This window comes from Cydia amplana, chromosome 24 (genome assembly GCF_948474715.1).
Source record: "Cydia amplana chromosome 24, ilCydAmpl1.1, whole genome shotgun sequence".
NCBI classification, from domain to species: Eukaryota; Metazoa; Arthropoda; class Insecta; order Lepidoptera; family Tortricidae; genus Cydia; species Cydia amplana.
The window spans coordinates 5,127,722-5,151,874 of NC_086092.1; the positions used below are offsets into that span (position 1 = coordinate 5,127,722).

The window sequence follows — 24,153 nt, forward strand, 5'->3', positions numbered from 1 at the left end:
ATCTACCGTTGTCGCACGTTTTCTTGTGCACGGTAGGTTCTGCCATCTTGTGGGCTACATCGGAAGCATAAACTTCACATTTACGCCTCGCGCCGAAAATTTGACGGCTCCTATGCTGCCTAATCCACTCGTCTCCCTATTGTCTCTATACCTCTCGAATCGAATAATGGTCCTTAAACAGTGAATTTTTTAGGGTTTTTTTAATATGAAGTACATATATTCTGGTACGTAAAATATGTGTACTTGTGTAGTCATTTTTTGGAAGTTAAGGACTTTCATTTAATACAGTAAAAACATATTTTCTCTATTATTTTTTTAATCAAGCCAAACCTGACGATTTACAAATGGTAGAGTGTAACCTACTGTTGTAAAACATTGTAGCTATTTACCTATGTTTGACAAATAGGTAAATAATTTGGTATTGGAATAGCCTAGGTGAAACTAGATGAAGAATAATATGATGAAGCCGAGTTGATTGGGCACTCTTTACCTAGTAGGCATGTGACATTTATTTAAGTTTATACGTTTATGAAAGTTTTACATGGTTACGTTTAGCGTCATGCCATCAGCGATAACCTGTCATGTCAAAAGACCTTTCCAAGGTCAGACCCACCCGATGCGCTGCGTACGCGTCGAAAAAAATGGCGGACAGATGACATTTCCCGCCAAAAACAAACCACTTTACCAACTGCACCTATACAATTTACCTATCAACCGTGTTGTAAGGGAAGTAGGTTGGTTTTTGTATATTTTTGAGAATATGAACGGTAAATTATATTTGCAAATTAAGGTGTCAATTATTATCAGTGTTGTGAAAGTGATTTATTGGGACGGTTTTTCGTTGTCTTCAATTATTTTGAGCTGTGTGCTTTTTATGGCAAATTGGGCGTATATAGCATTGAGGTTTTGCGTTTAGCGAGATATTTAAAACCAGTAATATTTATTAAAATGTACCCCTTTTTCGGAAATCGGGTAGTTATAGAAAGGGTAGTGATAGCTTAAATATACAGGGTGTCCCTGACCATGGGGCTAAACTGAGCTACTTTTATTATGGCACCAACCCGAAATCCCGAATTTTTTTTTTTACTTTTTCATACATTTTGGCTGATCAGATGTCGACTGTCAGATGTTTAAATAACACACTGTCATTTTTAGAGTTCCGTACCTCAAAAGGAAAAAACGGAACCCTAATAATAGGATCACTCGTCTGTCTGTCCGTCCGTCTGTCACAGCCTATTTTCTCCGAAACTACTGGACCAATTAAGTTGAAATATGACACACATATGTAAGTTTGTGACCCAAAGATGGACGTGTAACGTAAATAAATGAATTTTAAATTATGGAGGCCATTTTTGGGGGTAAATGAGAAAAATAAAAAATAAAGTTTTTCAAACTATATCGTGTTATATATAAAATGAAAGAGCTCATTGTAAGGATCTGAATATTTTTTTTTTATAATTTTAGGGTTCATAGTTTCCCCCATATTTCCGAAACTACTGGGTCTAAAATTTTGAAAAAAATACAAAAAATAGTTCTTTACCTATAGATGACAGGAAAACCTATTAGAAATGTGCAGTCAAGCGTGTGTCGGACTTAATGTACGGAACCCTTGGAACGCGAGTCCGACTCGCACTTGGCCGGTTTTTTAATAAAAATCATGGTTGAGAAAAATGGGACCAAATTGGAACAATACTAATAACTGAACAATAAAAATGTTTTGTTTAAATTACATCACAATCTGAGGGTCTATACAAGAAAATCGAATTTTCGTTATCTGACCTCTCTATCATATTATGTACATCTCGTTCGCACTAATATGGGAGTATTAGCGAGATGCATAGAAAGTAAATTATGTTTTGTATGGTGTTTATGTCAGTGCCAAACTGGTCATAGCCACACTTGTAATCTGTGGGTCCCTCCAGGGCTATTCCAAGCTTTTGTACAATGCGGAATCTGGGAGCGTTAGTCTATGGTTTAGACGAACCAGTTTAGAAAAGGCATGTAACCCTTTCTAGTACTGCCACGCCCTACTTTAACTATGTATATCTACTCACTTTCAATCAATACAGTATTTCTCGAATCTACATTGTAATATAATTCTTGTCACCTAACGATTAAGGTGTACCTATATTCCAAGCGGTTATCAAAGCGCAAGTAAATTTCTAGAAAATCTAGAACAATGTCGATACTTGGTACATTTACCTAGTTTGAATCGGAACAGTACCTATTGGTTAGGACTTGTGCACAAATCACGCGAGGTTCGAAAAAATCACGAAAGATCACGTTGGAGGAGGGGGGTATAAGAAGACCTCACGTGTATTTTTCTACAGTGAACGAAGCTAAGAAAAAATACCTACCACATCCTGATTAGATACTCTTTCTCGGCCTCGTTAAACATAAATCTCACTCCGCACTTCAAAATAGCTCGCTATTATCTTATTGTACGAAATTTTGGAGCGCGTAAGGGATCATCCATTAATTACGTCACACGAATTTCTAGGATTTTTTACCCCTCCCCCCTCCTTGTCACACTTGGTCACATTTTGCAAACCCCCTCCCCCCCTGGTGTGACGTCACATTTTAGGCAATTTTGTTTTCAACGAAATCGACAATATTAACTCAGCATTATTTTTTTAATAAAAAAATATTTTGGATATATAAATATTAGTAATTTTATAACACAACGAAAGTTACATCCAAAATCTCATTATTTAACTGTACAGCGAATAAAAAAATATAAATTAATTTTCGGTTACTGATGAAGTTAAAGTGACATCACAATGTTTGTGACTCCCCCCCTCCCCCATGTCACATTTTCTTGACCCCCTCCCTCCCCCTAAACGTGTGACGTAATTAATGGATGACCCCTAACTTAAAATGAGGTCGATTGAAAAAAAAAACGAAAAAATACACGTGAGGTTATGTGAGGGAGGGGGGTAGCCAAAAAAGTCCAAAAACCTCAACCTCACCAAAAAGTAGACGAAAACACCTCACGTTTGTGCACAACCCCTTATAATGCGTTACGCAATCTGGATTCTATAGTCTAGTATTTGTTTTACCTTTGAAGTAATAGGTAGGTTATGGTAAGGTGTTTTGGTGTGATTATGATTATGATTTCATAATGTTTAGCCATACTTTGTAATGTGAAATGAACGCTATAAAATAAATCTATATCACTCAAAGTCGTCACTCAAAAATTCAATTTTATCTGCCAACTCACATTGGCATATTGAAAAAAAAAAACCTCAAATTTTGTATGCAGCTACTTTATTGCCACTCTTGTGCGTTTATGAGCATGTGTGTGGGTGTGTTGTAATAAAAAGCATAGATGTCTCGTTTGGTCATTTAGGTTTTTAAGAAAATATTAAAGCATTTCCAATAACATCCATCTTTAAATTTTGGATGAATTTACATCCAGACTAACTTCTGCATGGCATTTGCAATCACAAAGAAATGTCAACATTAATTAATGTCAAATTTCTATGGAAATATGACATTTACACTCCTCACTTTGTTCTATTTAAGTCGGTGTAAAGTTAACTTGACGTAATACTTTGACGGATTCTACATTTTACAATTAGATGCAAGTTGTCACAGTAGTTTTAGAAGCAGTACGGGTAGTTGGGGCACAGGGCGGGGTCGAAATCGGCGGGGTACCGGGGGGCTCTGCAATAGGAATGATGACACATTCAATTTTATATTAAAATCTAGTTAAAATAGATAGAAAAAGAGCAATTTATCACAAATATACCTATATTATGAAGAACAAATAATTAAGTTTTAGCTCAAGACGAAACCAGGATAAACCACTAATAGGAACTGATCGGAAGGGTTTCCATGAAAGACCAGCGTCGAGATCCTTAGGTTAGGAGGTCCCTTGACATTAAGCTGATTGGATACTTAATAATAACTTAATGTTTCTTGTTTAATTTAAGTTTAGTTTATAAGCGTTTTTCGACTATAGTTTCAGAATCAAAATCAGAATCAGAGTTTATTTGTATAACATAGGTAGGTACCTAGGTAGGTATAATATAGGTTATATACAGGTGGTATGTTTCTTTTATTCTATTCGGGTTTTTAGTTTTTACTTACTCAACAGTAGGCATGGCTGCAGCCGCCGAACGGACAAGCGGCAGCTCCCAGTCAGGAATGGGTATGCCGTCCAGCGTGTAGCGGGCGAGTACCTCGGCGTCGCAGAGCGGGAAGTTCGGGCAGATGGCGGGGTGGATGCCATGGGGGAAGTCGTTGGCGAGGGCCACGGCCGCGATGGCGCAGACGAGCAACTGCGGGTTGAGGTTGGATTAAGGTAAATGTCCCAATGTGCATTAGATTTAGAATAATAATTTATTCGTAAGTACAAACACAGAAGAGACAATTCATTACAATTATTTTCATTTCGTTTCAACCAAACAAAAAATCATATAAAGAGAAAGTGCCACGACATGCTCTCATCTTAGCACGATGCAGGCGAGTTTCAGCGCAGACTTGCTTCTTGGAACATGGTGTTGGAAATGTTACGATAGAATAATGTTATTCTAATGCCCACAAAATTTTAAAGTAGTGAGATATTTAAATAAATATTTTTAATTACCAAGTTAAGCTCAAGTGGGATTGGGCGTCACGTCACACTCCCGGAATGGTGGACCAAATTGACTACCTAATGGGATCCGCAGGTTAACCGGGGAAAAGGCAGACCAACAAAGAGATGGTAGGACTACCTCCACGCATTTTGCAGCGACTGGCGAGCATGCAGTGATGCACCAAACCATGATGAGTAGCGGAACAAAAGGGGATGATGTTGTCCATCAGTGGGACGCAAAAGAATTGTGGATGTTATTGATCTTACCACTTTGGTGAACATGGTGCTAATGTTTTCTCGACTGCTGGAGTGAGACTGATACTTTCGCAATTATTGACTAGCTATTTATATTGCTGTTGATGTTCAAATAATAGTTTAATACTTTAGTACTCCTAATTTATAGCAAATTTTTGATAAGCAAGTTTTATAATTATTTTAATTACATCGTTTGACGTTACTAAATTTTTGTCTTTAATAGATGTTTTTTAATTAATATAATGACATGTCTCATCATAATCAAAATTGTTTATTGCATGCACGCACGAATCTCATTATTTTTGAACTTCGCAACTATTTATGATATCTGCATAGGAATATGTTCTTGACTGAAGTATAGTTTCATTAAAAGTGATATGTCTCAACACAAATGAGATTTATGTCTATCGCGATAAAACAATTGTGATGTGTGACCATATTAGCTTGAGTCGAATTTGAAGCAACCATCTTGAACCTGATTCATATTTAAAATTTGTTACGGTTTTGATCTTATTTTGATACGACCTCGAAAGTCGCTCACGCTGATAGGTGCACGCAAAATTAAGTAAAAGTCGTGCGTGAGATGCGCGTCTATCACCAAGACGATGGTCAAGGTCGTTCCATCATCAAAACCAGTTCAAACCCATAACAAGTTGGTAAATCCGAATCGGGCTCCTGTTAAGTAATTGCATGTATCTATCTAGACCTACTGTCTAATTGTCGGGTCTTTCAACTCTTAATTCAGTATGTATTTAAGCACTTTTATCACTAAACAAGCAATTTTTAATGATATTAAATATATTAAAAACGGGTCACTCACGTATTTTAAGTAAAAAACGATCAACATGTTTCACTCTGTACCGAGGAGTGTCATCAGGAGCTTGCCTTAACGGTTGCGGCTGCGTTGCTTCTTAAGTTTTCTTATAAAAGTTTTTAATGATGATGCTGATGATGATACTTCCGGCCGATTTCGGCCATGGCGACCACTTCGCCTCCTAGTTTTTAATTAAGACCGGTTTAATGTTACCACAAACAAAATATTTCAATTAGCAGCAATTTGAGAGTAACTAGGTACTTAATCAATTGGCAACATGTTTTAAAGAATTGTACTTTTAGAGCCCTTTAACCTTTGCATATCATATGTGAACCAAAAGTTTACCTTATTTTGGTACTACTACGGTTCACTATGATTCTGAACTTGTGTTAGCGATTAATGAGTTTTGTTTTGTGATTTGGCGATATTAGTATAAATAGTTTGTGTTGGAACTAATAGAGCATCAGTCTCGCATCTCCTGTTGAGAAGATAACTAAAAATGTTCACTAAAGTGGTGAGATCTATTTACTTTTCATAAAATAAAATAAATGTTTATTGCCAAAAAACGAAAACTTACAGTATAAGTACAGTATTGATTACAAACATTCAAGTACAAAAGTTCATGTGTGGTAGTCAAAAATCGTGGGTTCAAATCTGGGTTGTGCTGTATACAATACAACTAATATGACATGATGGTTTCCTAGCCTAGTCGCTAGTGAACTTCCTGCGAAGCAGGAGGTTGCGGGATGGAATCCTTGTAAGGCCATTTATTTGTGTTTGTCACAAATAATTGTTCCTGAGATAATAAATGTAACTATTTCTAGGGTTCCGTACCTCAAAAGGAAAAAACGGAACCCTTATAGGATCACTCGTGCGTCTGTCTGTCCGACCATTCCCCCCCTTTATCTCCGAAACTACTGGGTGTAAAATTTTGGAATAAATACACAAAATAGTACATTACCTATAGATGACAGGAAAACCTATTAGAAATGTGCAGTCAAACATGAGTCGGACTTAATGTACCCTTGGAACGCAAGTCCGACTTGCACTTGGCCGGTTTTTTTAATACATCACCATCAAGAACCCACAACACAAACCTTATCGGTCGAATTTGGTAAAATTGTCCTATAGTAGGTATCTATTTATGAATTTTCCATAGGGTATTTGACTACTAGTCAAATCAGTTTCTTTTTTCGAACTGTCAAAACGATTTTGCTACTACCTATTGAATTTATATGAAACATTAGCATGTGACGCCACAATCAAATAACCTACTCTTTATAGTTTTATAGGAGTTTTAAAATAGAAATTGTGTTTAAAAATAACTGCTGTCTACGTTTTTAATAATCTTCTGGTGCTTTATTTCATGCATGGTGTAAAATAATTGATTTTAAATACACTCAAATACCCTATTCTAGTTGTTGGTCTGTGCCGTCGCCGCGGTAGCTGCAGGCATCGAGTACCCGCCGGGCATCAACCCGGCCCTCTGCCCGAACTACCCGGACTGCGACATGGAGCTGCTCGCGCGCTACGGCCCGCAGCCTATCCCCATCCCTGAGTTCGAGCTCCCGTACGCACGGATGGTGTATGCTGCCCCTTATCCTATTCCTGCCCCGATTCCTGCTCCAATTCCAGTTCCTTTCGCTGCTCCTATTACTGAAGAGTAAGAATATAAAGCTTTTTAATTTAAAACAAGAACATGACTTTGCTAATTCGCGCAATAAAAACGTGCTAATTAATCAGTGCTAATCCGTTATACTTGAGTATATTTTGCATGCAAGTAGTTTAATAATTGAAAATGTTTTCTACGGTAAATACCTACATACAAAACACATTACCGATTATAACCAACATTTTACGTTATTTGCAGGCCCGCCGCCCCGCTGTACCCCGCCGACGTTGACCCCGCTTCGTGCCCCAACTACCCGTACTGCGCGTAATTTTACTGTGACACATTTCGCGCTAACATCACGCGATCGCTGACAGTACGTTACGTACAGAGCCCGTACCATGAGTCACTGACAGTGTCAAAACTGACATATACGCTATCGAGAACGTAATTTACTTTCTATACATCTCGTTCGCACTAACATGCGAGTACGAGCGAGATGTAAGTATAGAAAGTAAATTACGTTCTCGATGGCGTAAATTTATGTCAGTGCCAAACTGATGGTAGCCGTACAGGGGTACTTTATAGTAGTTGTAGGCTCAACGGCGCTTACTCTACATATTATATTGTCAATAAAAGTATTAGTGTTTTTTTATGTTTTTCTTATTTTGTATTTTTTTAATGTCATAAGTATTGCGTAGTTAAACAATTGCCAATTTTTTTTACACCTTTTTGATTTATTACATAATTATCTAATTAAAAATAACACAAATACCTATAAACTAAAAAATGTCTTAATAAATACTCACATTAGCTATTTAGGATGGGAGGTTGATAAGTAATTTCTGATATTCTATAGAAAAATATGAAACTGAATGGTAATTTGCAGTGAGATACAGAAAAAAATTAGCGCTCCTGTTCTTACCGATACGTACGATCAGGCCCCTATTTCACCACGGTGACAGGTGCGACAATTGTAAAACATCACTGTTGCTGACGTCACAGGCTAAGGTTACCGCTTACCTACCATCGGGCGGGCAGTAGGTATTCCTGTTTGCCACCATCATTGTATTATTTAAAAAAAGCGATGTTTAGGACCATTGTTACAAGATTTAAAGAATTTCCTTAATTCTTGACAGGAAATGAGTTCTGTGGCGGAATTTCGTGACAATTGTCGTGTTTCTTGTGACAATAAAATTGTCATTAGCTTCGCAAAATAAGTACTTATTTATTGGCGATATAATGGAGTTACTTTATTATTAAAATGTTGGTGGCAAACAAGCACCCTGCCCGTCCGATGGTAAGCGGTTACCGTAGCCTATGGATGCCTGTGACGTCAGCGACGTGATGTCGACAATTGTCGCACCTATCACTGTGGTGAAATAGGGGCCAGAACTCTAAGAAACAAAACAAACAAGTAAAAATAAACTTTTTATTTACATTTTTTACACATTTTCTATAAAAACCAAATGCTTTGCTATTTACATTTTTACATCAAAATATGGCAGTGTATTTTCAGTACAATTTAAAAAAACAACCCGAACTGAACTGTAAGAAAATTAAAAAGTCACTTTAAGAAAAAGTTGACAGCTGCGTTCAGGAATGTTTAAGTTTATCTATGGTCCGGTTTGGCGCCAAACGTCACAGTAGAATCACCAGCAGTAGGGGTAGTTGGGGCAGAGGGCGGGGTTGAAGCTGGCGGGGTAACGGGCACCTCCTTGACTGAAAGGACAAATAAACATATTAATAATATTAATATTTAACCTTTCATAATGTGTGGTGGTCGAAAATGGTGGGTTCAAACTTAGAGTGTACTGTTTAGAGCAGAAAAAACCGTTCTCAAAAAATTATGCAAAAATAATAGAATAAGTAGAATAGTAAATGCGAAGAAAATGTTTTTTGAAAAGAAACAGTCCGACGAACTCCAGATTTGATGGACACCCCAGCGTTTTTCATAGTTTGTTGTTGTTATGTCAGGCAGCGCCACGAGTGTTAAAAATGGGAACTAAAAACTGTCAAAGCGGCGGCTAATGACTCGCTGTATTACATTACGGCTAGCCGTGTTGAAAAATGGCGCCGAATACATTCCGGCGGATTTTCATTCAGCCGCATTCAATCCGACTAATCGTCGAACCGCCGCATTTCAAAACGCCCCTGTTTTGTAAATCGGCTAGCCGTAATGTAAAACGGCGGATTATACGATCCGACTGCGACAGACAGATACTCAGCAACTGACGCGGCAGGAGCCACAGGGGCGGCAGCTTAAGGGTAGCTCCATTGGGGGATGGGAATGCCGTCTGGGGTGTGCCTGGCTAACTATCAGGGGCACGGTAGGGGTAGTTGACAGATACTTACTCAGCAACTGGCGCGGCAGGAGCCACAGGGGCGGCAGCGTAAGGGTAGCTCCACTGGGGGATGGGAATGCCGTCCGGAGTGTGCCTGGCTAGCGCGTCAGGAGCACAGTAGGGGTAGTTGGGGCAGACTGCTGGGTGGACGCCGGCCGGGTACTCCCTCGCCTGGGCGAGGGCTGCCACGATGACAGCGCAGATGATCATCTGGAATGAAATCAGTTTGTGAACATGTGTCCCAATGTAGGATAAGGAACTTTATTAACATACAGTCAGAAACAGAAGTCTTAATTAACTAGTATTATTCACATCAAGGATGAATCACATTTGTTATTATAATTTAAAACACCTGGCGAACGATATCATAACACTTGGGTTGGTGTTTAATGAATCACTAGCACTGGTATGTCTTGCCCCCGGAAAACCGGGCTATGTTTATTAACAACGTTCAGACATCTTTGTATGTATGTACTAGGGTTTGCTCCCGGGAAATACCGGTACCGAAAGTACCGGGAATTCCCGGGATTTAGAGCCAAGCAAAGAACCGGGATTTCAAAATTAAAATCCCGGTACTCCCGGGATTTTCGGGACTAAAATTTTCGGTACAATATTTGCCTGCTTTCTGTTACTTAGCATGAAATATCATGTTTTATAAAGAAAATAAATATATTTTATCAATCTAAGGCTGTTGGTAATACTTTTACGGCTGACCACTACATTAAAATAAATAAAAAAAAGGCAATGGGTTTGACAATGCCGACAATATAAAATTGCGTAATTTCATACTTTAAGTTAAGGGCATAAATATTTGTACGATAAATAAATTTATATGAACAATTAGTTATTTCATATTTATTTGTATACTAACTAGAAGCAAAAATAGAGACAATTTTGTAATTAATAAAATACTACTTTTAATTCAAATTCAAACACGGTATAAGAAACTCACATATGATAATGATATTTTAAATGAATTAATAATTCTGGCTGAATAATTTCTTGATTTGTCGTATTGATAGTTCTGTTATTATATGTTCGAAGGTCCACAGCCCATTTTGAACACATGCAAAAATTATCAATTTTTTTTTATCCTTTTTCACAAAACGTCTAGCGTCTTACATATTGAAAAAAAATTATGATATTACTGAGCCACAATTCAGTTTTTGCCAATCAACAAAGATAGTAAAAATATCATGTGGTTTAGGAAAAAAAAACAAATTATATTAATGATTGTGTGACTTAAAGACACATATTATGGTACAAAAAAAGTATGTACCTTCACTGTGCTACTTTTTTATTGTTTTAAGGAAGATTCGTGGTCGTCTTACGCTTTTTTTTTACTGAAAATTGATGTGAAAACTGATTTTTGAAGGCAGTCCCGAAAGTACCGAAAATACCGGGAAATCCCGGTTCCATTTTTGCCCGGTACCGAAAATCCCGGTTCTTTTAAACAGTACCGGTTCTGCAATCCCTAGTATGTACCTACCAAGAAATAGTCATAGTAATAGAGTAGCCATTCACCCTGAATCTGCCTATGTTTGATGGGCTATGCCTATTGCCTACCTACCCAAGTAGCACAGATAGCTCTATAACTACTCACTTTTAGTTCTATTTAACGCTCTGTGCGCACTATAGTTAGGGTTGTCAGATGGTCGGGATTTGGCGGGTTTCTCCCGATTTTTAGCATGTGTTCCCGATTCGCGACAAAGTGAAAATTGACCCGAAAAACAGCTTCACGTTATAAAACAATAATTTCAAGTTCCTAATCCTAACTGTCGTCGAGCGAGCGAGCGAACCGCGTCGACGCCGTCGACGTCAGCGCGACATGGTGAGATTGAGCAGAGCAGCTGACGTAGTGCCAATAATGTAAAATATCGTTGTTTATAATACAATTACTTTAATTTGAATGATTCTTTTTTTCCCGGCTTAAGTCCCAAAATCCCGAAAAAATTCTATTTTTTCCCGATAATAGCGCCTTTTGATCTGGTACCCCTAACTATAGTGCATTAGCGTAGAAAAGTGAAGTAAAATACAGAGAGAAGATTTACAATGTAATTGCGAATAGTTACAGTCAGCAGCAGAAGTTGCTAAGCGGGCCAGCAGGTATTCAAAATGATCTTGACGCGACTTTATTGTTCAGAGAATAAGAGCGTGTCAAGGTAATTTTGATCACCTCGCCCGCTTAGCAACATCTGCTGCTGACTGTACATCATTAATGTCAAATTTCTATGAAATAATGACTTTAATAATGATACGAGTGCTTCCTCACTTAGTTCTGTTCAAGTATGTGCAAAGTTAGCTAAAACGGATTCTATCCATCCTTCGACAAGTGAAAATAATTAAAACAATGTAATCCTTAATACAAAACTACGAAACACTTTTATTCGCAACTCCATAATTGCAATCTAAATCCATTAAGGATTTCAGCGATTACCATATTGCGCGCGAGAAATGGTGCGTGAGCTGTTTGGCAACGCCATTTAGACGATCGGCATGTGTCAGTTACAATCGAAATGATATGTGTCAATCATTGATGACAGCTGCGATTGTTGCACTACTGTTCTTATTGTGTTGTGTCAGAGTCTAGTGCCTAAATAAAGAAGACTGACAACCACCATACAACGCCGTGAGAATCATCAATGTTGTCGATTTTTTAATGATATGGCTGCAAACGAGCAGACGGATCGCCTGGTGGTAAGCGATTACCGCCGCCCATGGACACCAAAGATGGTGTAGATGAGACTAAATATTATTTTTACATTTTAGTTATGTACTTGCGTATGAAAACTGCCATCATACTTATTGCTATTTACTTTTAAATTAAATTGCAGAGAATAAATTAAGCCTTTATAATACGCTTTAAAAGCATAAAACTTACTAATTTGCTGCTTATAATGTAATGTATGTTCTCGATAAAAAACTCGATAACGACTGAACGGATTTTCATGCAGTTTTCATTAGAGTGATTCTTGGGGAAGGTTTAAGTGTAAGTATTATACTTTGTTAAGGTTTTGAGTAACCCGTGCGAAGCCGGGGCGGGTCGCTAGTTTCATATAAATTCTATAGTTGCAAATCGTTTTGAGAGTTCCAAAAATGAAACTGATTTGATTAGTTAAATATATAGTCCGTCAACCAAATCTTGTCAGTAGCAATGTAAAGCAAACTAAAGTAGGGCAACACTCAAAGAGCAGTATTGCGCTAAGAAAAGCAGCAATGTACATCGAACCAAAATAATTTTTTTTCCGCTGAGCGCGCCCTGCGTACGTCAATTCAAATTGTCACTCGCGGTTTATTGAAAAAATTTGAAACATGGACGGACAATTTAAAAGCGATGTTAAAACAATGTTAATCAAAATGATGAACAAATTTGAAGATATCAAAAACAACTCCCTATCGTAGTGCTTATATTCTCTTTGTTCCCTATCTATGTCTTCTAAGTTTACTAAAATAAAATCATATCAAAATGCAGATAATTAGATAGTGCATATATTTGTTATTTACAATATAATATGCCACTTGTTAATGAAAATTAGTGTACTCTTCTGGATGAATATGACATACCTGTGTAATTTTTTTGATTGGTATATATTGTACAATAGGATTACATATTAAAAATAAAACAACTGATATTTGGGTGTTTATTTAATTTAAAGGTAAATAAGATAAGGGTCACTTTAGCTTACACTATAATTCAGGTCATTAATTGAAAAAATATAATGAAGTTACCAATGTTACCGGGTCACTTCAACCAAGCATAATACTCTGTAGTATTCTATTGCATCTTTGTAAATAGTCACAACTGATTGCTGAAAATATTAGACATATGGGCCTATGGACGGTTTCCAGGACACAATGTATGGTCTTGTTGGATAGATTTAGGCATACGTTTTAATTTTATTTATGCCTTTTAACCCTAAAACAAAAAAACTGAACACAATCTTAAAAGTTCGAAAGAGTTCTTCCAGTATGTACTTGTCATAACCTCAATTTTTAGTAATGTTTACCATCAACGAGCATGATTGTACATTGTAGGCCCCTTAGCTTTGCTTATTCTTATTTAATGTATTGGTATTTAATGGTGACAGCAGAAATATCTCTTGAAACAGAAACGATTCAGAATGAAAACCAAATGAAAACAAATAAGGTGACGGCTGTCATTCACGATCCACATTCCACAGATAAAACACAGATGACACGCATTTTGGAATTATTCGAACACAGTGTTGCTAACCCGCGATTTTTCAAATTTGCCGCCTTTTACTACTGACAAGATTTGGTTGACGGACTTTACCTATAACAGATCTTGTCAGTAGAAAAAGGCGGCAAATTTGAAAATAGTAGACGCGAAGGGTTATCGTAGGTACCATAGACAATTTTAATTTCGCGCCTTTTTTACTGACAAGATTTGTTTGACCAGCGGGCTCAGCACGGTTCCATTTTTAATGACTATCACTATGCCCGTCACTTTCGCACTTACATACTTGTTAGAACGTGACAGGCATGGCACAAACGATAAAAATGCGACCGTGTTACTAGGGCTGGATTACCTACCCTATTTTAATAGGATTTATGTAACTACTACACTTAACGTACCTAATTATCCATTGTGTTACCAAGGATACCATTATTCATAGTGGGTGCAAGGTTTGACATTGTCCTGATATTCTAATCAAATAATATAATCAATTGAACATCTCTTAAGGCAAACTATTAACACTTACCTCCAGTCACTCATATTGTTATGGGACTCAGGGTCAGAGTTAAGCTGGTCATGGCAAATGCTTGGTATGCTATTGTGATAGCATGTAGGTGTGATATGAATTGTAATGAGCGTAACATCTTAATTATTAGTAGCGTGTATTGGTTGCTTTATTAATTGATGCACTTATAAAACAAAGTCCCCCCCGCATGTCTGTGTGTATGTATGTTCGCGATAAACTCAAAAACGACTCAACGGATTTTCATGCGGTTTTCAACTAGGTATCAATAGAGTGATTCTTTAGGAAGGTTTAGGTGTATAATTTCTAAGGTTTTGTGTAACCGGTGCGAAGCCGGGGCGGGTCACAAGTTTTGAACACACAAATAAATGAATAGAATAGCGGAATAGAACCCGGAACCTCCTGTTTTGTAGATCACTACCGACTAGGCTAAGAGGCCATACAAAATGTTTGTTTTGTTTGTTTCCTATAAAGTTTTAAGTCATAATGTATTGTTTGTCATATTATCATTAGTCATAAAACTGAAAACCGTTAACTTTACAGGATTTTCGTAAGATTATCCTATAGATATGTTAGGTTAGGTTTGTTTTATGGCAATCCTGAAAAGTGACGCGTTTCTGAACCAAATTATGACTAACGAAAATGCGGGCAAACAATACATTATGCATTTTTAACTTTTTGGGAAACAATAGAGACCCATACAAAACATATTGGAAAACAATTATCAAAGGGATTAATCAAGTCATTCAAGTCTAAGGGTCGGTTGCACCAAACTGTTCGTATCGTTAAAGAGTTCGCAAATTTTTAGGGTTCCGTAGCCAAATGGCAAAAAACGGAACCCTTATAGATTCGTCATGTCTGTCTGTCTGTCTGTCTGTCCGTCTGTCTGTCCGTCTGTCTGTCCGTCCGTATGTCACAGCCACTTTTCTCCGAAACTATAAGAACTATACTGTTGAAACTTGGTAAGTAGATGTATTCTGTGAACCGCATTAAGATTTTCACACAAAAATAGAAAAAAAACAATTAATTTTTGGGGTTCCCCATACTTCGAACTGAAACTCAAAATTTTTTTTTTCATCGAACCCATACGTGTGGGGTATAGGTCTTCAAAAATGATATTGAGGTTCCTAATATCATTTTTTTCTAAACTGAATAGTTTGCGCGAGAGACACTTCCAAAGTGGTAAAATGTGTGTCCCCCCCCCCTAACTTCTAAAATAAGAGAATGATAAAACTAAAAAAAATATATGATGTACATTACCATGTAAACTTCCACCGAAAATTGGTTTGAACGAGATCTAGCAAGTAGTTTTTTTTTAATACGTCATAAATCGCCTAAATACGGAACCCTTCATGGGCGAGTCCGACTCGCACTTGGCCGCTTTTTTATGTATGGAAAGTTTCATAGTAAAGCGCCGGCTGACGTTGATCAATCTGTCAAATGTGGTTGGTGCAAGTGGCTCTAAGATGTCAGGTTATAGGTTATAAATAGTATATTAGTACTCACAAGTTTGGCGAACATAGTGCTATCCTCTCGACGGTGCTCGTGAGACTGATAGCGCGTCCAGCGGCGCACGCGCATTTATACTCCTACGATCCCGCGCATGCGGAAATAGGTCAGCGAGGAACGTTAACCTACTTAACTGGAATAAGGGCTGACATATTTGTATCTCGACTAGTTGGAGGGTACGTATTATTTTTAGGGTTCCGTACCCAAAGCGTAAAAACGGGACCGGGATTTCCGACTGAGCTGAAATTTGACATACATATGTAAATCGGATGATAATGCAATATTATGATGACATGACATATGAGCTGATCTGATGATGGAGACAGGAGGTAGCCATGGGAACTCTGTGATAAAACTACGCAACAACGGTTGTGTTTGGGGTCGTTAGAATGGTCTCAGAGAGTCAGCTTGTATTACTAAAATAGTTATTTGTTTTACAAGGGGGCAAAGTTGTTGTTGAACCGCTCGTGCTAATATTGATACCCGAGCAAGCGAAAGATTCCAAAATTGAAGCGAGCGTAGCGAGTGGTTCGAAAAATGTAATCTTGATCGTTGCGAGGGTTTCAAAGCACGAGGGTTAAACAAAATTTGCCCCCAAGTGAAACACATAAATTTTCACCACAACAACCAGGAGAAAATATTAACTGTAAGATATCAAACAAAATCAAATCCAATTGGGTGTTATTCAATATTTATCTTCCAAAATCATTATTTAAAAGTCAAGTTTACTCGCAAATATAAGTAAACAACTCAAAATTTGCATTTGATTACTTTGCCTCACATATGTGAATAAAATGCAACTTTGCTATTATTTTTTGAACAATCGAGAGAGCCTTTACCAGTTGGTGTGGTGAAAATTATATTATAGTCCAAAATTATTAATTTACAAATCGAAATTTTATTTGAGTCGCCGAGATCCTGACCTACAAGATTATTGTCCAGATAAAAGGTGTTGCATATGAAAGAAGCGTTAAAGATTGGTCACGCAACATTGCGTGGTCTGTCTATATCTTACGGAAATATAGAGTTTGTGGTCTCAAGTCTCAATTTGCGAATGTTCATTGCACGTAGCGATAATTTTATAAAATAATTCAGTTATGGATATAAAAGTTGCATTGTGTCATTAATTGTAACAAAAGTAGTGCTTAAGTCTAACAAATTTCAGAAAAAGATCACTTCTGTGGACAATACAATCAAAGTTAACTACCCGTCCCTCTTTTATTAACATAGTTAGAAAAAGACGGGTAGTCTATCTCGCCGCGAGATACTGTCGCGCCAATCATGTGCTTGGGGTGCTGGATAGTGTACACAAATCATGTTATTACTAAGTATCAAGTACTGAAAAAATGTACTCCGCCTATAAGGGCGTCCGCTAGGTGGCGCGGGTGCACGGAGCGGGCGCACGCACGCGGGTGCCATTGTAGGTAAAATCCGTCGCACGCTTCCGCGCCAGTTATAACGCGTTGCTCATACTATTTTTCGTTAACCCGCTCACCCGCTCCGTGCAACCGCACTAGCTAGCGGACGCCCTAAGGGTGCAACATAAAGATTTACTCTAGATTATTTTAACTTTGTGATGTGTACAGGAAAGGAGAAGAAGATAATCTAAATAGGTATACAATAGTTATTTCCGATAAAAGTACCGAAAAGAGGAAATTAGAAACGAGTGGCGATAAATTAAAACACGACCGAAGGGAGTGCTATAAATCGACACGAGTTGCGAATTATCTATTCGCACGTGTATCGTACAGGAGTTCCGTTTTTTCCCATAAAGTTTTAAGTCAAAATGTATTGTTCGTCATATTATCATTAGTCATAAAACTGAAACCGTTAATTTTTCAGGATTTTCGTCAGGTTATCCTATAGATGGGTTAGGTTAGGTTAGGTTTGTTTTATGGCAATCCTGAAAAGTGAAGCGTTTCTGAACCAAATGAATTATGACTAACGAAAATGCGGGCAAACAATACATTAAGACTTAAAAGTCTTAAAACTATTTGGGAAATAATAGAGACCCGTATCGTACAACGTTTTACAGTACATATGGCACTTTAAACTTTCGACATACGCACGGAAAGTGCTCTTTCCCGCACAAGTTCGGGAAAGTAGCACCATATTTATGTACCTACTGTAAATAAATTAAAGCTATCGCAGTGTCTAGGTATCTCTTTAGATTTTTATACTACCTTTAGGTAGGTGTTACTGTTAATCCTTTTGCTAATCCTACTTGGCATATCTTAATAAAAGTGTATATCACTTGACAATGTATTTTTGTGTAGGTGAACTCATTTGATCGACCATTTTAGGAACATGACATTTTCGAGTAGAGCAAATCATTTTATATTAGTACGATAAAAATAAGTTACTTAACACTTTGAACGCCACGTCTATCGTGTGCGGCGCGTCATTGTGAACCTTGTCGGAATGCACGAAGGTTGATATTGGTCTGTAGCCGCGCGCGTCAGTTGGCGTCTTTGACGGTAAAAGGGTTAATGCATGCCAATGCTCGTTTTTATTTTAATAAAAACATATGAGTTGGCGCCATTTCTGACATGTGAGTACTTTTTATGGACTGGATTTTTTTATTTTCGACTGAACGGAGACAGTAACATTTAGGGTGGGAGACTGTTTTGCAATCAGCAGTAATGCACGCTACAATACTACTGCAGTAATGCAGCCGACTGCATTAGTTTCCTGCAAATGCCGAAATCCGGTAACGCAAGTCCCAACCCCTCTAGTGTTGCAGGTGTCCATGGGCCACGGTAATTGCTTACCATCAGCCGATTGATCTGCTCGTTTGCTTTCTATATCATGAAAACAGGCAAGTCTGGTGTCAGTCTGGCGGTCTAGCATGAGTTTAGCGCGCGACTCTATACATCTTGCGCGACTCCAAGGCATCTTGGGCATTAAAAAAACAAAAATTTGACGTAATTCTAGGGATTGACAGACCTATGATGGCGCCATCTGCTAAATATTTGGACCGGCCAACCCCATTGAAGGTGTGCCATTTAAAGGGGGTCCTTTTTAACGTCTATCTCTTCTATATGTATTTTATTTTATTTTATGTAATTAACTAGTTTGGTTTGACGTAAATAAATGTATTTTCTTTCTTTCTTTCTAAAGAGCTTCAGGTTCTAAACACATTTTTACTCGAATACGGCAATGCTATTATGATTTTAGCAGACTTATGTAGTTATGTATTATGTTTGTTTGCGGATCTCTAGGTAAGTTAATTTGTGTCGTGCGTCGAAAGTATACTGATTTGATCTTTATGAAATAATGATCCATCTTTATAGCTTGAATGGGATCTATTTTAATTTTTATTTTTTTTATTCATTTTAAAACCCATTTGCTGTCTTGGTACTCCGACCTCCACTAAGGAACATCTGCCAGACGTCGGGATACAGACTTAACCGGTGTCCGAAATCGTTATCTTCAAAGTTATATAGGTACCTACCTATTTCGGAGAATTAAGTACTTTCGGTCTATAATTAACTGATTATCAAAGGATTTAATCAATTATTTCGTTAGTCTTGCTAACTAACCGTATTGTTGCATTGGTATGCGAAAATTGGATATAGATTAGCTTAAATTAAGTATAGGCTAATTCATTTAATTATTGTCTTAGGCAATTTAATTTGGTGTGAGGCGGTATGATGCACACTGGCACTTAGGCCTACTTGCACCATCCCAATAATCCGGGGTTAAGCGGTTAAACCGTTAACCTAGTGTCCAATTGTACTGGTAACCATGGTAACTCCAGGTTTAACCGGTTAACCCTGGGTTAATAGTGGAATGGCGCAAGTGGGCCGTACAAGGTGGCGTAAGGTGTGAAAAATCGAGTACCTATTAGAACCAACGAACTAAAATAGGTACCTACCTATAGAAGTCTAACTAATGCGACTCAAAAACCGGACAAGTGCGAGTCCGACTCGCTCACCGAGAGTTCCGTACTTTTTTGTATTTGTTGTTATAGCGGCAACAGCTAGCTAGCTGTTGCCGCTATAACGGTTCGGATAGCTATCACGGTTCATGAGATACAGCCTGGTGACAGACAGACCGATTTACGAAGACCAAGAATGTACTCAGCGTTTCGTCAATTAGTATACGTATATGTAATAGGTAGTTTATACCGTCGCTGAGACGGAATCTGACTACCTTGTATAATGTTCGTAAGGATATTAAATTGATCCAAATAGGTAGGTATTATGTTATTCAATAATTCGACACCTAGAAATCTAGCTTCAGGGTCTAGTTGGCAAGGAGGTTGTGGCTAGATGTGGCGTTCCATGCCTAAAGGGTCCTTATACTCCATGTACATAAGGGCCTTTTAGGCATGGAACGCCACATATTTTCGGGTAGGTACCTCAATTAGAGATTGTGTTGACACTGTTCTCATTAAGCCATTCTACTTTTAATTTAATCACGCATATAGGTAGTTTAGCATTAGAAGACCCCGTAATAGAAGTAAGGCTGTGTTTCCACCAGAGATGTGTCCACCACTTCATGTGTTTTCCTCTTTCAGCGAGAAGTGATTCTATTGGTTCTTAACTTCTCAACAAACATTACCTTCGCTACGCATCCACGCACATCTCTGGTGAAAACGTCCCCTAGCTGGCGCGGATGTATGGACCTGTCGCAATTAAGGATGACTGACTTTAGACCGGCCCGTGTCGGGGCCGGAGCTTCCGGCGCTCCGTTCTCTATGGAAAGCATCACGTGACCTGTCATTGTCATAGAAAAGTAAACGCCGGAAGCTCTGGCCCGGCCACGCCACGGCACGGTCTAACGTGAGTTTATACCCACTTTTATTTTTGTTTTAGAATTTTAAATCAGGCAACAAGGCCCATATTACAAATACCTTACAGACTAACATATATAATGCATTTTATGAACTTAAAAACTAAACACTATTTAGGCGACAAAACGGAGCGCGTCGTGGCTCCATAGAATCGTCTGGCCTTTTGTATGCAATTTTTTAAACTGGATTTTTTCATGCACTAGGTGCGGTAGGTGCGCGCCCATTAAGCTAAAAATACGGCGTAGCGTAAGAATACGGCTACGGCATCCCCTGCCTGTCGTAAAAGGCGACTAAAAGGGGTCCTTGGGGTCGGAGACGGTCGCAGCTAGGGATTGCGACTGCAAAAAGAGGGGACCCATAAAGGGGCACAACGCTAGGACGGCACTGGCGCGTTCATTGGAGATCCCAGAGCCGTCCGAAATGCGCCGAGGAGGACAACTGGGAGGTTTTTAGTCGGTGAAAGTCCGACATAACCTCCGCGCTGTCCCTGCGGTGCGGAGGTATCCATAACGGATTTTCCTCCCAATAAAAAAAAAAAGGTGCGGTAGGTGCCCCATTCCACTGTCCATACTTCAGATAAGCAAAATGAATGATCGTATTCCATCGTATTCTTATCACAATAAACTCATTACACGAAACTTACTCCACATATCCTGTCATCACAATACGTCCTTAAGAGAAATTCATTTAAGTACTTTACTTTTACGACGAAAAAGACCTTACCCACCTTGTTCGGTAACGACCGTATAGAGTATGTTTAATTGATCTAGTAAGCCAAGGGAATATGTGTCCTGTTTCTTAGTTGTTAAAGTCGAAATGTTAAGTTTGGCGGCATTAATCAATGTGGCAATTTGTCTTGGGCTTGATTAAAACGCAGTTTGGGTTTTTTGTTGAAGTCTAGTTTGTATTAGTTTAGATGTAGGTAGGTCTTAAAGAAGAGTGATTGCGGTGACACTAGTAGTTAAGAAAAACCAATTTTAGTTAGCATAGATATAAATAGTGGGGATCCAATCAAGGGTATATTTGGTATTCTTTTCTGATTACTTAGGAAAAAGTAAAAAAAAAAAAATTATGACGCGAACAAATGGGGCAGGGGCCCGTTTCTCAAAAGCTTGTAACTTGTAATACAAGCGGATATCAGTTTTTGACAGCTTTTGTTAGAAAGGGACTTCCACTTGTATTACAAGTTACAAGCTTTTGATAAACAGGGCACTGGTCGTCCAACTCGGTCAACCCTCCGTAAAAAGGAGTCGCTCGGTCTCCCAGATATATCTGTTATATATTATAAACTAGCGACTCGCCCCGACTTCGCACGGGTTAACAAATTATACATAAACCTTCCTCTTGAATCACTCTATCTATTAAACAAACCGCATCAAAATCCGTTGCGTAGTTTTAAAGATCTAAGCATATGTACAGACAGACAGCGGGAAGCGACTCTGTTTTTTACTATGTAGTGATTACCTAAAATGATGATTCTACGTTTTCTATGCTAGTCATGTAGATGACTTTGTATTGTAACAATCTAGGTTACCTTAAGCTAACTAATTCAGCCATCTTGTACTTTTAATTAAGATTCTAACCTACCTTTTTAGTCTGCAAATGTAAGTCTCATTACAATTAAAACTGCTCTAGATATAGAAAGGTATAGTTTAGATGTAATCCAAGATATGCTTATACAAGACATATTTATTAAGGTTTTAATATAGATGGTCATCAGATATTTAAGTTATTGACATAGATATTAGACACACATGGCTTTATTACCGTGTGTGGCCTGTAATAAGAGTAATAAACTAAACTGTAGGATGTACACATTTATTCAGCGACTTTTAAAAATAACGTTTAATGTGTTTTCATAAGAGTGAAGTGAGTGAGTGAAGTGTACTATAAAGTACACTTGAATTTTATTCTAAGAATCATGGAACGTCTATTACACCGATAAGTACCTAACTTTACCATAAAAAGTTATTTACTTAATGGTTAATAGGAAAGGGCACGCATTTTGGCTGTTTCGGAAAGAGAATCTGGCTCCTGGTTACATGCTCTCCCCTCCTCCAACTATGGTACATTGCTCGACAACAATACCCTCAGGCTGGCTGTCGGTCTTCGCCTGGGATCCAACATTGTCGCACCCCATCGCTGCCCCTGCGGAACTTTTGTGGACAGCCTTGGACACCACGGTTTATCGTGTTCTAAGAGTGCCGGCCGCCTATCACGCCATGCCTGCCTTAACGACATCCTCCGTCGGGCCTTCGTCAGCGCCAACGTTCCAGCGATTCTTGAACCACCTGGCCTCGCGCGTGACGATGGCAAAAGACCCGACGGAATGACCCTTGTGCCCTGGAGTGTGGGACGGGCCCTTATTTGGGACGCAACGTGTGTGGACACCCTGGCACCGTCCCACCTCGGTTCAACATCACTGAGAGCGGGCGGGGCGGCCGCAGCTGCTGAGGCGGCAAAATGCCGCAAATATATAGCTCTCACTGACCGGCATATATTTGCGGCATTTGCAGTAGAAACTCTGGGACCGTGGTGCCCAGGGGCCCATAAACTAGTTCGGCAGCTGTCAAAAAAAATCTTCGAGGTCACCGGGGACCGTAGGGCTGGCTCGTTCCTCGCCCAACGGATCGGCATAGCCATCCAAAGGGGGAACGCAGCCAGCCTTATGGGAACCCTCCCACAGGGATCGGACCTGGGTGATCTAGCCTAATATATACATATTGGGCTAGGTCACCCACATTATCTTTATTTATTTTTTAGGTATTAGTTTTAGTTTTGTAGGTAGTTTTAATTTCAGGTTAATTTTTATTTTAAGTTTGTTATTAATTATGTTTATGGTTTTAATAAAAATAAAAAGTTGAAAGGTCAAAAAAAAAATAAAAAAAAAAAAAATAGCAAATTATGTTTTATAAATTTAATTAAATACTGTTATTGTTGTTTACTGTTTCGTAATAATTACTAGTGTTAAAAATGTTGACGTCAAACCCTTTTTCATTTTGAAATTTCTATAAAAGTAGGAATAGTGTTCGTAGTCACCATTTAGATAACAGAAAATCTCGTTTTTCTTAAAAAAATATTAACACACCTTTAGACACCAAGTACGATCCCGATTATATGCAAGTATTTAAATTGTGTACATACATACATACATGTAATTTCGGCCACCTACAATTCGATGTTCTTGGCTTAGCACCTCAATTACGCTACGCCCCAATGCTACCTTATTTGTCTTACATGAATATTTACACGAAATGCCAACACCTCTTAATTTCACGTTATGTTTGAAATACTAAATAATATAGGTAAACGTTGTTAAACTATAATAACGGGGGTGTTCAAAGGTCACTACGGGGTCAAAGGAATCTTGCCCAATTCGGGACATTCTGACAACGGCGATGTGGCGAAAAGGAAGGGACAGTAATACACCCAATATGTGAATGTCACGCCCTCATAATAAGATAAGATAAGATGACAGTTCGGTTGCCGCAATTTGACCAACCGATCTGTAACTTTAGTGCAT

At 38.4% G+C, this 24,153-nt stretch overlaps 3 protein-coding genes across 3 annotated transcripts; 1 reads left to right on the forward strand and 2 right to left on the reverse strand.

Moving 5' to 3' along the window:
• Nucleotides 1–3,572: 3,572 nt before the first annotated feature.
• Nucleotides 3,573–5,001, reverse strand: LOC134659290 (cuticle protein 1-like). Its single transcript, XM_063514943.1, has 3 exons — nucleotides 4,847–5,001; nucleotides 4,093–4,283; nucleotides 3,573–3,666 (listed from the first exon to the last, which is right to left on the reverse strand). Exons 1-3 carry the CDS (start codon nucleotides 4,859–4,861, stop codon nucleotides 3,603–3,605), a joined length of 270 nt encoding a protein of 89 aa, XP_063371013.1. The 5' UTR covers nucleotides 4,862–5,001; the 3' UTR covers nucleotides 3,573–3,602.
• A 998-nt stretch (nucleotides 5,002–5,999) lies between these two features.
• On the forward strand, nucleotides 6,000–7,615 carry LOC134659298 (cuticle protein 1-like). The gene is made up of 3 exons (XM_063514951.1): nucleotides 6,000–6,162; nucleotides 7,067–7,311; nucleotides 7,519–7,615. Exons 1-3 carry the CDS (start codon nucleotides 6,148–6,150, stop codon nucleotides 7,586–7,588), a joined length of 330 nt encoding a protein of 109 aa, XP_063371021.1. The 5' UTR covers nucleotides 6,000–6,147; the 3' UTR covers nucleotides 7,589–7,615.
• A 1,060-nt stretch (nucleotides 7,616–8,675) lies between these two features.
• Nucleotides 8,676–15,932, reverse strand: LOC134659318 (cuticle protein 1-like). The gene is made up of 3 exons (XM_063514972.1): nucleotides 15,830–15,932; nucleotides 9,613–9,812; nucleotides 8,676–8,979 (listed from the first exon to the last, which is right to left on the reverse strand). Exons 1-3 carry the CDS (start codon nucleotides 15,902–15,904, stop codon nucleotides 8,910–8,912), a joined length of 345 nt encoding a protein of 114 aa, XP_063371042.1. The 5' UTR covers nucleotides 15,905–15,932; the 3' UTR covers nucleotides 8,676–8,909.
• Between the last annotated feature and the right edge of the window lie 8,221 nt (nucleotides 15,933–24,153).

Bases quoted from the DNA above. Each gene is read 5' to 3' on its own strand.
- LOC134659290 (XM_063514943.1), bottom strand. The intron at 3,667-4,092 runs GTAAGTAAAAAC...TTCCTATTGCAG, and splicing joins GCAGCCATGCCTACTGTTGA to AGCCCCCCGGTACCCCGCCG.
- LOC134659318 (XM_063514972.1), bottom strand. From the start codon at position 15,904: ATGCGCGTGCGCCGCTGGACGCGCTATCAGTCTCACGAGCACCGTCGA. The intron at 9,813-15,829 runs GTGAGTACTAAT...ATTTCATTCCAG, and splicing joins GCACTATGTTCGCCAAACTT to ATGATCATCTGCGCTGTCAT. The intron at 8,980-9,612 runs GTAAGTATCTGT...TTGTCCTTTCAG, and splicing joins CCTGCCGCGCCAGTTGCTGA to TCAAGGAGGTGCCCGTTACC.
- LOC134659298 (XM_063514951.1), top strand. The intron at 7,312-7,518 runs GTAAGAATATAA...CGTTATTTGCAG, and splicing joins GCTGCTCCTATTACTGAAGA to GCCCGCCGCCCCGCTGTACC.